This window comes from Seriola lalandi, unplaced genomic scaffold (genome assembly GCF_002814215.2).
Source record: "Seriola lalandi dorsalis isolate HSWRI2012SDOR001 ecotype SW California unplaced genomic scaffold, Sedor1 jcf7180002054938, whole genome shotgun sequence".
NCBI classification, from domain to species: Eukaryota; Metazoa; Chordata; class Actinopteri; order Carangiformes; family Carangidae; genus Seriola; species Seriola lalandi.
The window spans coordinates 253,037-265,727 of record NW_019525490.1 but is presented as its reverse complement, the minus strand read 5'-3'; the positions used below and the strand labels follow the sequence as shown (position 1 = coordinate 265,727).

The 12,691-nt window shown below is 43.7% G+C and overlaps 1 protein-coding gene across 2 annotated transcripts in view; it reads right to left on the bottom strand.

Annotated features, from left to right (window-relative positions):
* ptch1 (patched 1) overlaps nucleotides 1–7,484 on the bottom strand; it is a 52,710-nt gene extending 45,226 nt beyond the window's left edge. Inside the window, exons 1-2 of one of the 2 annotated variants that reach the window (XM_023393558.2) lie at nucleotides 7,324–7,484; nucleotides 3,632–3,824 (exon numbers count right to left, since the gene is read on the bottom strand). In XM_023393558.2, the coding sequence (XP_023249326.1) occupies nucleotides 3,632–3,824; nucleotides 7,324–7,326 (196 nt within the window). In that variant the 5' untranslated portion in view covers nucleotides 7,327–7,484. Of the gene's footprint in view, nucleotides 1–3,631; nucleotides 3,825–5,427; nucleotides 5,997–7,323 lie in introns of those variants that run through there. The other variant, XM_023393557.2, reaches the window with a different exon arrangement.
* Between the last annotated feature and the right edge of the window lie 5,207 nt (nucleotides 7,485–12,691).

Genomic DNA, 12,691 nt, shown 5'->3' with positions numbered 1-12,691 from the left:
GACCCCCCCCCCCCCCCCGATCAACACAGCCCCATAACCACACAGCCACATCTCCAGCCCCGCTCTCAGCACAGGAACAGAGCGAAAGAGTGAGGGTCCGTCCGACAGGAAGGCCAATGTTTACGCGATACTGTTTTAATTAGAGGCAGCCGGTGGTGCTATTTTCTTTACAATTAACTTAACCCAGAATGCCAAGGGATGGCTCCATTTTCCATTTGTGGCCAGGAGGAACTCTAAAGGGGTCTTATTCCTCTCTTCTACATCTCTGCTCTCCGAACATGGCTTATAGTTAATCATCGCAAGATCATCTAGAATCATCTGCAATTTGAAACTGAGGATGGATCTGGAGTCGAACACAGGCCAATGGGCATGTGTTCCGACACTGAGGAAAGCACACAGAGGGCAGCGGGCCACATTTTCAGTGTGGGGAGCGCAAGATAGGAGACCACAATACTACAACTTCCTGTTTCACCTAATAATTTCCTGTGAGCGTCACAGTGGAAATAAACATAGCATTTATCTGCAGTGTGGATGTAATCTGCCTTAATTACAATCCACTATCATTATCATGTGGTCTAGGTAAGAAAAAAAAAAAGGAAAAAAAAAGACTTTCAAAAATATCACTATCATTCCCTAAATGTTTAACAAAACACAAACCACACTCGCCTCTTTGTGCAGGCGTGCATCTCGCTCCCAATTGGTCTCTATCACTTTGTCTAATAAACAGAACTTCCTGTGTCTGAGTGTTTATAAACAGTGCTGAGTGAGCACTGTGTGAGAAGAGACAATCCCTGCGAAAGCTGTGGCACGTGATAGAGTGTAGAATAAACACACTAGCTAACTCCGGTCCGCAGTTAATGGTGGTCTGCTGTGTAGACCTCAGCCTCCTCGGCGCGTCCAGACAGCAGGTGACGACAGACAAGACACGAGATCGCGAACGTAGAAGTGCAGCGCCAGTAGATTGTGAAGGAATTGAGAGCTCTAATATGAGATGAGTGTATTGTGTGTGTGTGCGTGTGTGCGTCTGTGTATGCGTGTGTGCGTCCACAGGCCACACAGCTTCCAGGCGGGGTCGTCCATGGGTCGCCTGCGGAGGGCAGTTCCAAATGAAACATAAACAGCCGCTCTGTCCTCTCCTCCTCTCTCCTCTTTTTCCTCTCGGACGATGGGCCAGTCCCCCAGCACGGCCCAGCACAGCGTTCCACGGTCCAGGCAGAACTAATCTATCCCTCAGCTGTGCAGTCTAATCTAAACAAACAGATCTCTCCCTACCAACATCTGGAACCCCTCACGTACCGGGACCTAGGAAACCACCGCAGCCCAGTCTCTTTGTCAGTGTCTGTGTGCGAATGAGCAGGTCTCTGTGTGTCTCTGTGGGAGGCAGTGTGTGTCCATGTTGTAGATGTCTACCAGAGGTCACTTGACTCGGTTCAACTGTCTGTCAGGTTCAACATTAGAGCTAACCTCTTCTGTCAATTAATGGTGCAACTTCTATGGAAGACAGTGAGTTGTCATGTACCAATGAGTGTGAAGTCTGATGTAACGCCTACAACAAATTCTTATTTCCACTGATTAATCTATGCATTACTTTCTGTTTAATCTCTTAGCAGACAATACGTCTAATGGTGACAAATGAACATCACCAGTTAGTGGGGCCCAAGGGGATCTGTCGAAGCTGCTTTTGCCCTACAAACCAAAAGACATTTCATTTACGATGACGTGAAACAGAGAACAGTGGCAAATCCTGACATTTGAGAAGCTGCAACACCAGAACCTTTGCTACTCAATAAACACACAAACTCCACCTAATTATCCATCCAAAACTAATTGTGTGAGGGTCAAATATTTCAGCCCATGTGGACTTTTGAAAGTGGCGATAAAATGTTTGCAATTTCAATTCATTTCAGTTAGAGGACATTTAAATGGTAAAAGTATCTAAACATCCATAGACTCTTAAGCAACTGCTGCAGCATGATGTACTCAGCGCTCAGTATGCTCCAAATTATAGGTTTGTCAAATTATGGCTAACAACACTACTTCCAGAAACCTTTCCAGAGCGGCAATGGAAGAGTAAACAAAGAGAAATACGAGCCGTAGTTCGTTATGTCCTTGAATTTCTCATTTTGTTTTGTTGTCAAAAGATCCAAAGTTATTCCCTTCACAATGATATGAAACAGGAAACGCTGGCTCTCCTCACACTGGAGCGGCTGTTCCCAGCAAATGTTTGATTATTTCATTTGATAAATGGCGGTTCATTATCAGAACAGTCAGCAGTTATTTTACTGTCCGCTGATTTCTTGACTCATCGTGTTCAACCATCAATATCAGGCTGTAGCAAGTTAGTAGTAAAAAGGTTGCACGGCATTATTGTAGCACCATTCAGTTTAATACGGTGCCCCTCACTGTAGCACACATGACCATGGCCTGACATGTGAAAAGGGTGTGAAAACAGTGTGTTCCCCCTCACTACAGTCAGGAGTCCTGTACTGAAGAGGCTCCCCTCTGCTTAAACTGCTGCCAAGTGCGCCTGCGCCACACATTAGAAGAACATGCTGTCTGTCAGACCCCTGCAGCAGCACGCAAGGAGAGAACAGCCAACCCGAGGAGGAGGTGGGGTGTTTGATCTGCGCATGGAATCGGCCTGCTTTTACCGTTTGATCTCACTTTTTTTCATTTGAGGGAGGGTAGGTAAGATGGGGGAGAAAACAGACATGGGGAACACACAAACAACGACAACTATGCATTAACTATGCTTTTTTTCCCCCCTTTTTCTGTGACTATAAAAATACTTCAATTTCACAGCAGCACAATCTGCTCCTCCATTCATGACTCCCACAGCACACTCTAGCCCTAAGTGCAGGAATGCGGATCAAAGGAAAGGAAAAAAGCACACAGCCCCTTCCCCTTACACCCCCCCCACCACCACCCATAAGCACCATTCTCTTTTTCCTTTGAAAAAAAAAAAAAAAATCATTCTTTGTAAGTTGTTTGTAAAAAAAAAGCTAAGCAAAAAAAAAAAAACAAGTGAGTAGCCCATCCACTCCACAAACACGAGTTCCTGTCCTCACTCCGCTTTTTCCCTGCAGCCGGAGACAAATCTTTTTGGAAAGTTGAGAGCTGTCCAAAAGGGGACCACACACAGTCTCTGAGCATTCAACTGCTGGGGGCAGGCAGACACACACTCACACACACTCACACACTCTCACAAAATGGCGGCTTTGACAAAAATTTCCTCTACCCCAAAAGTTGCTTATGAACTTAATTACAACTTTACTTCTGAGCTAAGTTACAGTCACTTCTTGCACGTCTTGTGTGTGGGCATCCAACACGGTTTGAGAAGGTGCAAGTATGTTAGGATACATAAAATGATTTGCAAGTTTGACTTGGCCACTTGCCAGGGTCTAAACAATAAACAATCCCCCTGGCTTGTTCAGCAGCACCCACCAACCCTGTCTTCTTCCAATCTAAACCATCCTATGCCCTTCCCAAACATGCAATATCAAACTGGACAGACTGAAAAGCACTGAAATAAAGAACAGTCCAAGCATCTTATATTTAAACACTGACACTAGGAAAAACAGATGAACTGTATAACTTGTCAAAAACAGTCAATAATAAATCAGTGTCTTACCTTCCACCCAGAGTTTCTCCACGTCCGTCTCCAAATTAGCTGCCCGTAAGCCCACAGCGAAAGCTCCGAAAATCATGAGGCCCACAACCAAAAACTTTCCGCAGTTCTTTTGTATGTAACAGCCCAGCCTAAATAAAAGTCTCTGGAATTTCGCTCTCAGCCATAGAGGTGCTTTCCTCCCAGTCGCCTTCCCCTACAACAAGACAAGAGTCCTGATGTTACTGTCAATTACACTGCAAGACACTGTACTTACCTGGACAGGTGAATCTACAGGGTTTAACAGAAAAGGTTCAATGTTATACAGGCAAAGAAATAACTAGTGCAGGTGGTCCCAAATGTGTTCACATCAAAGAGTCTTAACACATTTAAATCATTAATTTGGCCCAAGAAGACTCGTCTGAGGAGACAGGTTGTTATGATTCGCCGTGAGACTGCAAATGTTTCTATCATGAAGGCTTTGAGGGAAATGGGAGCTGTGATCACCATATAGAAACAATCACTGTCGCACTCTGCTAACCTTCAGTGACTGAAATATACACATCTGCCCGGGAACGCCTGGAAACCACTGGAGACTCCCCAGAGTGAGAGCCACAGGTTCTGTCATATCAGTAACATGTATAAACTGTAACCGTAGCAGGATACATACAAAAGACAGATATCTTCATCCCCTGCAGGTCACCTACACACAGCCTGGTCCATTGCTGTCATTTCACTGCTACAGTGATGACTTATGAAGATGCTGATAAAAAAAAACAAAAAAAAACTGACAGGACAGGTCTGTGTTGCTCTGCTCCAAAATAGGTTTGCAGCTGGACCTCCAGAGCGGATGGAGGTAAATAACAGGAGATAGCTGTCAAGACACAATTATGCAGTAGGTGGCCTTGTGATAATACACCTCCCCTGTGTCTCTATTTCACACAAGAGTTATCCTTGTGCAAAGCTGTAGCCTACATGGTCAAATTCTGCCTTGCATGCACAATACTCCTTTAAAATAACACAATACAGTCCCTGTGGATAAACTGAAAAATACCATAAAAGCTATGCCCCCCCCCCCCCAACAAGTAATATATTTGAGTAATTTGGCAGTGAGGAAGCCGACATCAACACCCAACACTCACATCAAACTGTATTAACATATTAAATACCCTGAAAAGGTGCAAGTGGTAAAAACCCACAAATACCACCCCCCACACACACACACACACACACAACTCCACTCCCCGTCCAGCAGCCCGTGTGTTCCGGCCTGCATGGGGAGTGGAGGAGCCATCACAGGAGGGACTCACAATATTTGTGAACGAAAGAGGGCAGCCACATGGATTTTTTTTTTTTTTCTTCCTCTTACGCGAGTCGAGAAACTGTCACACAAAACATTTATCTTAGCCACCTAAACCTTGAACGCAGCTCATGTGCAGAGAAATGTCAAGCTGTATGTTATGAAACAAGCCAGCGGTAGTGTTGACTGTTGAGTGAAAGCTGCATGTTTCTGCCCTGTCTGAGACCGTTATAGGTCGGGGATGTTGTAGTGGGAGCAATCGGGTGGTTGTATGTGCAGATACAACTCGTCTCGCATCCTAAAACAGAAGCCGGCTGCACGGGAAGAGTCGAAATGTTGCACAAAAAACACAACCAAACAACTTTCGGATCACTACAACCTTGCCTTACCCCTGCGTCCCCCTGCCCAGCCCGTCCCGTTACCTAGCAGCGACTGGACATAGTTTGGCCACTTTTTTTTTTAGCGAATACAATGAAACCAAGAGCATAAAAGTTTCCAGGTTAACATGAGAGATAAGCACCTCGGATATTTGCTCCAAAGCAAAGCCCGCATCGCAGTAACTCGGCCGCTGCAAATACTCCAAATCCAGCGGTGTGTTGCGGGTATAGTTCCCCCTGTTCCTCCGCGTTACTCTCGGCCGATCGGGGTCTCTGTTTTCCTGCTCGGAGGGCGCATTAGCAGCCGAGGCCATGTTGCGGGGACTGCGAGATGGTTACCGTTTCCCACTTTATAGTGTTTCCCCGAAAGCGTGCAGCGATATCCAGAGGCAACAGAGTTTCACTCTCGGAGATCTCACACCCGTGAAGTAGGACTTCATACTCCTGTTGGAGACGGCGAGTCAAAGTCTGCGCCTTCCATCCCAACATTTCGTGATCCGGAGGTCTCCGCCGCTTTCACCGCACTCACCGTGTCTCTTAAAAAAAGTAAGTTTCTCTCAAAAAGCGAGGTGCTCAATGTGATTCCCATACACGAGTCGTCGGGTAAGAAACCTCGATGGTCGTGGCATTCTGGTGAGATCTATGTGGTCTTCCCCTGGGCCGCGCGTCACGGCCAACTCTGAGATTCAATAGAAGAGGAGAAAAGACCTCTCTCCATTTGGAGGCAGAGGAGGAGGAGGGGTGAAAGAGGAGGAGGGGGGGACTCGAGATCCCGCCTCTGGGGCTGTCAGATTGCAGGACTTTCTTGCATCTGATTGGTTCCAGAAGGGCAAAAATTACTCAGCAAACACGACTATTATTAGCTGCTTAGCAACAGCTCACTAAAGTAGAGAGACCACCCAGGCAGAGAGACCTCATGTGTGCATCTCCAACTTCAGGGGAGGCTCGCGGAGAGCCAAACCAACTTGGTGCGTTTGGTGTTTTGGGTTTTCACATAGCGCCCTGTCGCCTGAAAGAAGCATTTCCCGGAGAGGACCTGAAAGTCTGAGGCAAGGTAGACACGGTCCGTGAGTCTGAAGGGGGCAGAGGAATGTCAGAACTGAAATTTCTAACTTTGATGTTTTTTTTTTTGTTTTTTTTCTACCACCACCATGATGGTGGTAGTTGAGCCTCAGATTACAGCGGTTAAAGGGGAGGTCCCACGGTATAGTGTCTGTACAATGTCTGCCCCATTATAACATATAGGATGCAGGATAATCATATTTTGACATTATTATACACGAATAGCCAATATACAAATAATACACGTGGGTGACCCCTTTAAAATCACAGTGTATTCAAGGTGTGTAATTTATCCTCCTCATTCATTTAATTATACACTTCATTAATGAACCTACTACTAATCAGTGTGACGACATGAAAGTGTGCTCGTGTAGATGTAGTGTAAAATAAATAACTCCATATTTCACACTGACCAGTGGCAGATACAAACGCGCACAATATGTCATGAACACATCAGTCGTTTTGCATTATATTGCCTGACAGTGTGTCCTCGTGCACCCAGCCTAACGCAGTAGGCAGGTGACCTTTTCTCAGCGATTGTCATGCTACAGACTTCAATCGGCTAATGTCAGTGCATTTATCCTGTAGATGTTGTTCACTGTTGCGGACACGTTTATAGCCGAGGACTTAAAAGGCTGAAAGAAACAAGCTTCAGCTTCTTTTTTCTTTTCCAAAATGCCAATTATCTTTAAAATAAAAAGCTTCATGACCCAGAAAAAAAAAAAGTGCGAGAAAGTCAGCTTAAAAATCTAAGAAGTAGGAAATATTTCAACCACGACTTAAACTTAAGGGAACTCACTGAACTGACACTTTAAATACAACATAACACAGTAAAGGAACTGAGTGGTAACTAGCCCGTGTAGCCACTTGATGCACCAGAGTACCAGTGTATCAGCAGCCCGGACTTCACACCTGAGCCTCCCGTGTTGAGCAGCAGCAGCAGCAGCAGCTCGTCTGGCTGCCAGCCGCACACTTACCATCTTCAGTCCAGGTGGGGAGAGCTTTCCGGACAAATCCGTGATATCCGCCCCCCGTGGAGATGGAAACGCGTCAGTTATGATGAAGATAAAAAGAACTGCTTTAGTGCTGTGAGGAGAAATAAGATCGAATCGTAATGCGTCGTGGTCTCAGGCATCCTGCTCTGCGTCGGGGAAAGGTTCACTCACAATTACATGGTTGTTCCTTTTTTTCTTTTTTTTTCTTTTTTTTGGCCACGTGGGTGGTCCAGTCCCGTTCGCTCCGTACGCAGGACCCTTTGACTGTCACGCCCAAAATTGTAAACAGTACCAACCCATGCACAGCAGCCATCATCTCAGCCGGTCAATGATATGCACACACTCAGAGAGAAAGAGAGAGTAACACAGTTACGTGCTGCGCAACGATACCTTTGTTAGGAAACACACACCTGTATATGCACAGGTGCACACACAAATACATTTGTGTACAAACAAACATTCAAATATGTAAACACACCTGTATGCTCATGAAGGCATGCACGCAAGCTCAGACATACAATTGTTTGCACACGTTAGCTTCTGAAAGCTGACTGCAGTTGACATGAAAACAGAGATATATATTTGCTCAAATACTAAATTCCTTTTGATAAAATCAACTTTTTCTGTTTTTGTTTTGTTTGGTTAAGAACCTAAATCAACAGTATTCCTCTGTTTCTATTAACCAGCTCTGCTTTAAAATATGTTTTTTTATGAGAAAAGCTTAGATGATGTCTGGTAAATATTACAGTTTTTAACTAAATACCTTATCTATTCAGTCCCATCAGCATTTGTTTGGAATCAGTGGAAAGTTTGTGATGGTGGACACTGACTGCAACAACATCACTTCACTGGCATCAGATATCCCTGGTGTGGTGTCTGAGTGGGAGCATAAAAAAAAAGAAGCAGCTAATGGGAACAAAGTAAGGCTGCGATGCCCCCTAATGCCCCTGAATAGAACCAGGCCTGTCTCAGCGGAACATGTCCTTGAAACAAGCAGGAGTCATAGCTGCTGCGCCGTATCTGTGCTGTAGACATGTTCAAGCTGTTGTCATGACGGTAACACTGTACGACTCCAACAAAGTGCCACAGGTCATTGTGGAAAATGGTCCTCCCCTTCGAATACTGTAGTGTAGAGGCTGTAAAGATATGCCAGTAAAAATGCTCTGGGAGATTATATTGCAAGCATCTGTGTGAACTAATGAAATACGTATGCACATAAGATGCCAAAACACCCTTGACCAAACACGAGCATATTTCCTTTTTCTTTTTTTTTTCATTCACCATCATGTGCTAATATGGATCAGATGGACTAATTGTTCACTTCAAGAATTATACAAAGCATTGAGAAATGTATTCCATTTTGTGGTTGCAGGCACTAGTTTAGATTTCTGACTTTTTTTAAGCAATGAGGGCAATGAGTTTATTCAGGCTTTTAAACGATTGTTCTTTGAATAAACGCAGCAAGACATAAAGATTCAGTGGATAGTACTCGTGTATATTTGTCACAACTATCTTAGCTTCTCTTTTTGTAGGAAATATGTACACAACATGAAACAGCAATACAGTCGCTGATTAAAAGAATCAGGATTTATTGTGAGACAGGACCTACTCAGCTCAATCTATTCATCAGCTGCGCCTTACTTTTTAAACGTCTTACTGAACAAACATGCCACAGTACACTGTAGAGCTGAAAGGAGTCGCTGATTCAGACATTTTTTGGAGCAACAGTGTTCCCTGGTTTCAGCCTCTCCGTTGTGATATGATGTGATGGAATGTTTGGCATTGGTTGTCAGACAAATCGTGCAGTTTTAAGACATCAGCTCCTAAGCATGATGGGCATTACTCACCATGTTCTAGCATTTCATTGATCAGAATGACCAATTGATTATTGACAAAATAATGGCAGATTAATCCACAATGAAACAAATTGTTAGTTGAAGCCCTATTACGCTGGCACACTACAGATCCAGACACACTCACTGCTTCTCTCTGCATTCTTACCATGCTACACACTCTAAATGCTGATTGCTATAAAATAAGTGTGTGTGTGTGTGTGTGTGTGTGTGTGTGTGTGTGTGTGTGCGTGTGCGTGTGTGGTTGCTGTATCTTTTAGTCTCCTTGAAGTGAATGTGAACACCTGTAGTGTCTTCAACATCCAACAAACAGTAGTTGCTACACTTGCAGACATGCCTTTTTACATTGTATTACATTATATTGTATTACATGTATTTAGCTTTCAAATATCAGTTAATACGACATGTCAGGCCAACTATTTGATTCACAGCAAGGGGTACGGCTACAGCTGTGACTTCCAGATGATTAATCAGACTATTGTTGGTGATGTTCAGACATTTCATTGCGTGCCCCCATCAGAGCAAACTGTCACCTTTTTGTGCGTTGTCTTATAGAGGGCAGCTTAACAACCAGCCACACAGTGTCAGGGTAGCAAACAATGCTATCGGCTTGCTGTCGGGTGATTCTCTGTAGTGGTTGTTTTGTGGCTCCAAGGATCCTGGTGATTATCGTTTGCCTTTCTTTGAATCGTTCATATTTGTCAAGTCCTCTTCCAGATCCACATGGATTCCTTAATGAGGAAAAAGGAGATGAAGTATTCATTTAGGAGCTGGAGGAATTGGGCATTGATCCCAGAATGACTTCATCAGCCAATCACCTTCTGTGACCCCTGGCAGGGCCCTTCACACCCCTCAAGGCTGGTGGCTGGCTAACGGCCATGGGAAAAAGCGGAAAAACCTTGTTTAGTGCAGGCACTTATTTATGATTTGCAGGTGGATTACAGTTCAAAGCAGAAGTGTGCATACACATTAATATCCTTAGGTGAACAGCAGAGTCTCCTCTCAGCAAGTTCATTGTCAGACTGGATGTGGGGATCAGTTTGATTTTACTTTATCTCTCAATAACTCCTATTTCTTTTATTTTTACAACCACAACATTTTGATTCAAATCGTTTGTCTCTGTAGCCGTAGTGAACGGCAAGAGTATCCAAAACCCCCAGTCGTACAAGAAGCACTGTTTTCCACACTCAACAAGCTTCTTAGCTGAAAGGTTATGGGTGGAGAAGATGGGACAGCTGTTTGCCAGCCATCATTATTGAAGGTGGAGGAGTGGTGCGGGGTGGTCAGTCAGTTTTAGATCCATTTTCAATTAAGTGTATTGAAAAAAAAAAGACAAAGAAAAAAAGCGGCAGAAAGAGAGAGAGAGAGAGAGAGAGTGTGAGAGAATGCAAACAAAGCACACCTCTTTATTGAAAACAAATGCACTCAGGATCCCAATTAAGTAAGAATGTCCTCTCTCGCACTCTCACTCTCTCTCTGTCTCTCCTTCATTCTACTGACCAAAAAAGGAGACAAGAATAAAAAAAAAAAACAAACAATATGGATGCCTGGGTGTGAGGGATTCTCGCCTATACAGAATTTATGTGGCTTTAGCTGCACAGTACTGATGGTAAGAAATATACATTGCACTACCTTGTTTTCACTTTTGTAACTGCTGTACCTTGTTAGGATGACTTTTTACATGCATGTAGTTAAGACCGTGTGTGTGTGTGTGTGTGTGTGTGTTTAAATGTCATGTCATTTGAACATCACAACTTATTTTCTGTGTTTGTTATTGTATTGTGGTTAAAGCTGAAATCATGGCAACATTGGTAAAGAGAGGTCCAGTAGGGCAAGACATACGCACATTCAGACAGTCATAGAAGTTTTATACATAAAAATCCAGGTTAGCCAAACATATTCAGAAGAGAAAAAAAGGTGAAATTCTTATCCATGTTTATTGTCCTTTGTAAAAATCGGTAAATAACAGCTGTCTGATTCACCTTTGACATAGTGAGCCTAATGAAGCTTAGAAAAAGTACAATCTGGAGGAGTGTCTTCATGGTGACTTCATTAATTTCGAGTTTTTTTTTTCCTTCCACACTTTCAACTCAGTCAGCTGACAGAGAACTTTCACACTTCAACAAATCAGATCTTTCCATGACCTCTGTGAGACACTCATTGTCGTATTTTTTCTCGGCTGCTGTCAGCTGTCATTTCAGTGTCAGATCAGCCCGACTCCACTTTGTTCACCTCCGGTTCTCATCACAACCAGTGAGCTCATCAGAAATCCCCCATCCAAACCTTCCAGATCTTCATCCAGGCTCCTCCACTCCTCCACTCCTCCACTCCTTCACCACCACCGGTGTCTGGACACCAATGGGGGAGACAATGTGACTACGCCTGTAAAATGACTACATCACAATAAGGTCTGATCTAATCAAAGACTCCTCGCATACCTCTTCAGTTTCTCCTGTCGTGCTACGTCAAATAAATTCATTTATTACTCTTTGAACGCCTCGTTCAATCAGTGTCTCAGTGCTCATTTTCATAATAGAAAAGCATTATAAAATTATATTACGTTCGCATTTATAAAAACATATGATATGACGGTATAAGGATTGACCTCGGGATTTGAACATTATCCAAGGTGAACAAGTGAAAGAAAAATAAAATAAAGAAATAAAAAAACAAAGAAATCAGTACACAAATAATTCAACATTTACATTAAGTGAAAATTGACAAAAAATAAATGTGTACGTGCTGAATAATAAGGGAGAAAACTGTTTTCTGTTATTATTACCAACATTTCAGGTGCACTCAGTTTTGTTTTTACATCATAATGAAATGGTTTAGAGGTTATGGGTAATCTCATGTTTCTTGCCCTGATAGATTATGTTGTAGTAATGTCAGCATGTTCCCTGATGTCAACATTTCTTTTATTGAGTACAGCGTTTTCATAAGTGACAGAAATGATTGCCAAACCTATGAACATAAGACCCTAGTGGTAGTCAAGTGTTACTATCCTTTAAGGTGTGTGTTCCTATCTGCAAGGGTGCACCTCCACAGTGTCCCCCCTTAATTTGGAAGCCCCATGCAGGTACCATTTCCAAGATTTCTGCCAAGTCATATAACTCTCCCCTCCTCTTCCATCTTGACTGTTCTGCTGCCCCCCCCCCCCCCCGATCCATCATGGCTGCCCATGAAGCTGTAGGGGCTGAGTGCACGGTCGAGAGCCTGCTGGGATGTTTATGTTCCAGCTCAAGGTTGTCTTCAATCATACACAGAGCTGTTTGACAGCTTGCAGCACCGCCTGGCCTCTGTTTACCACTCCCAATTTCCGACTGGCTTTGTATGCACAAATCAGAGCAGCTGAGAGAGGATCCAAGAGGGCAATTCCATCATTCTCCATCCAGCAGGAACAGAGAAGGCGTCATGATGTGATAGAGAAAATGCTCACGTTTGACTGTCTTAATCAGAATAAGTGAACTCTCTGGTGGGGTTGGGGGGGTTGGTTG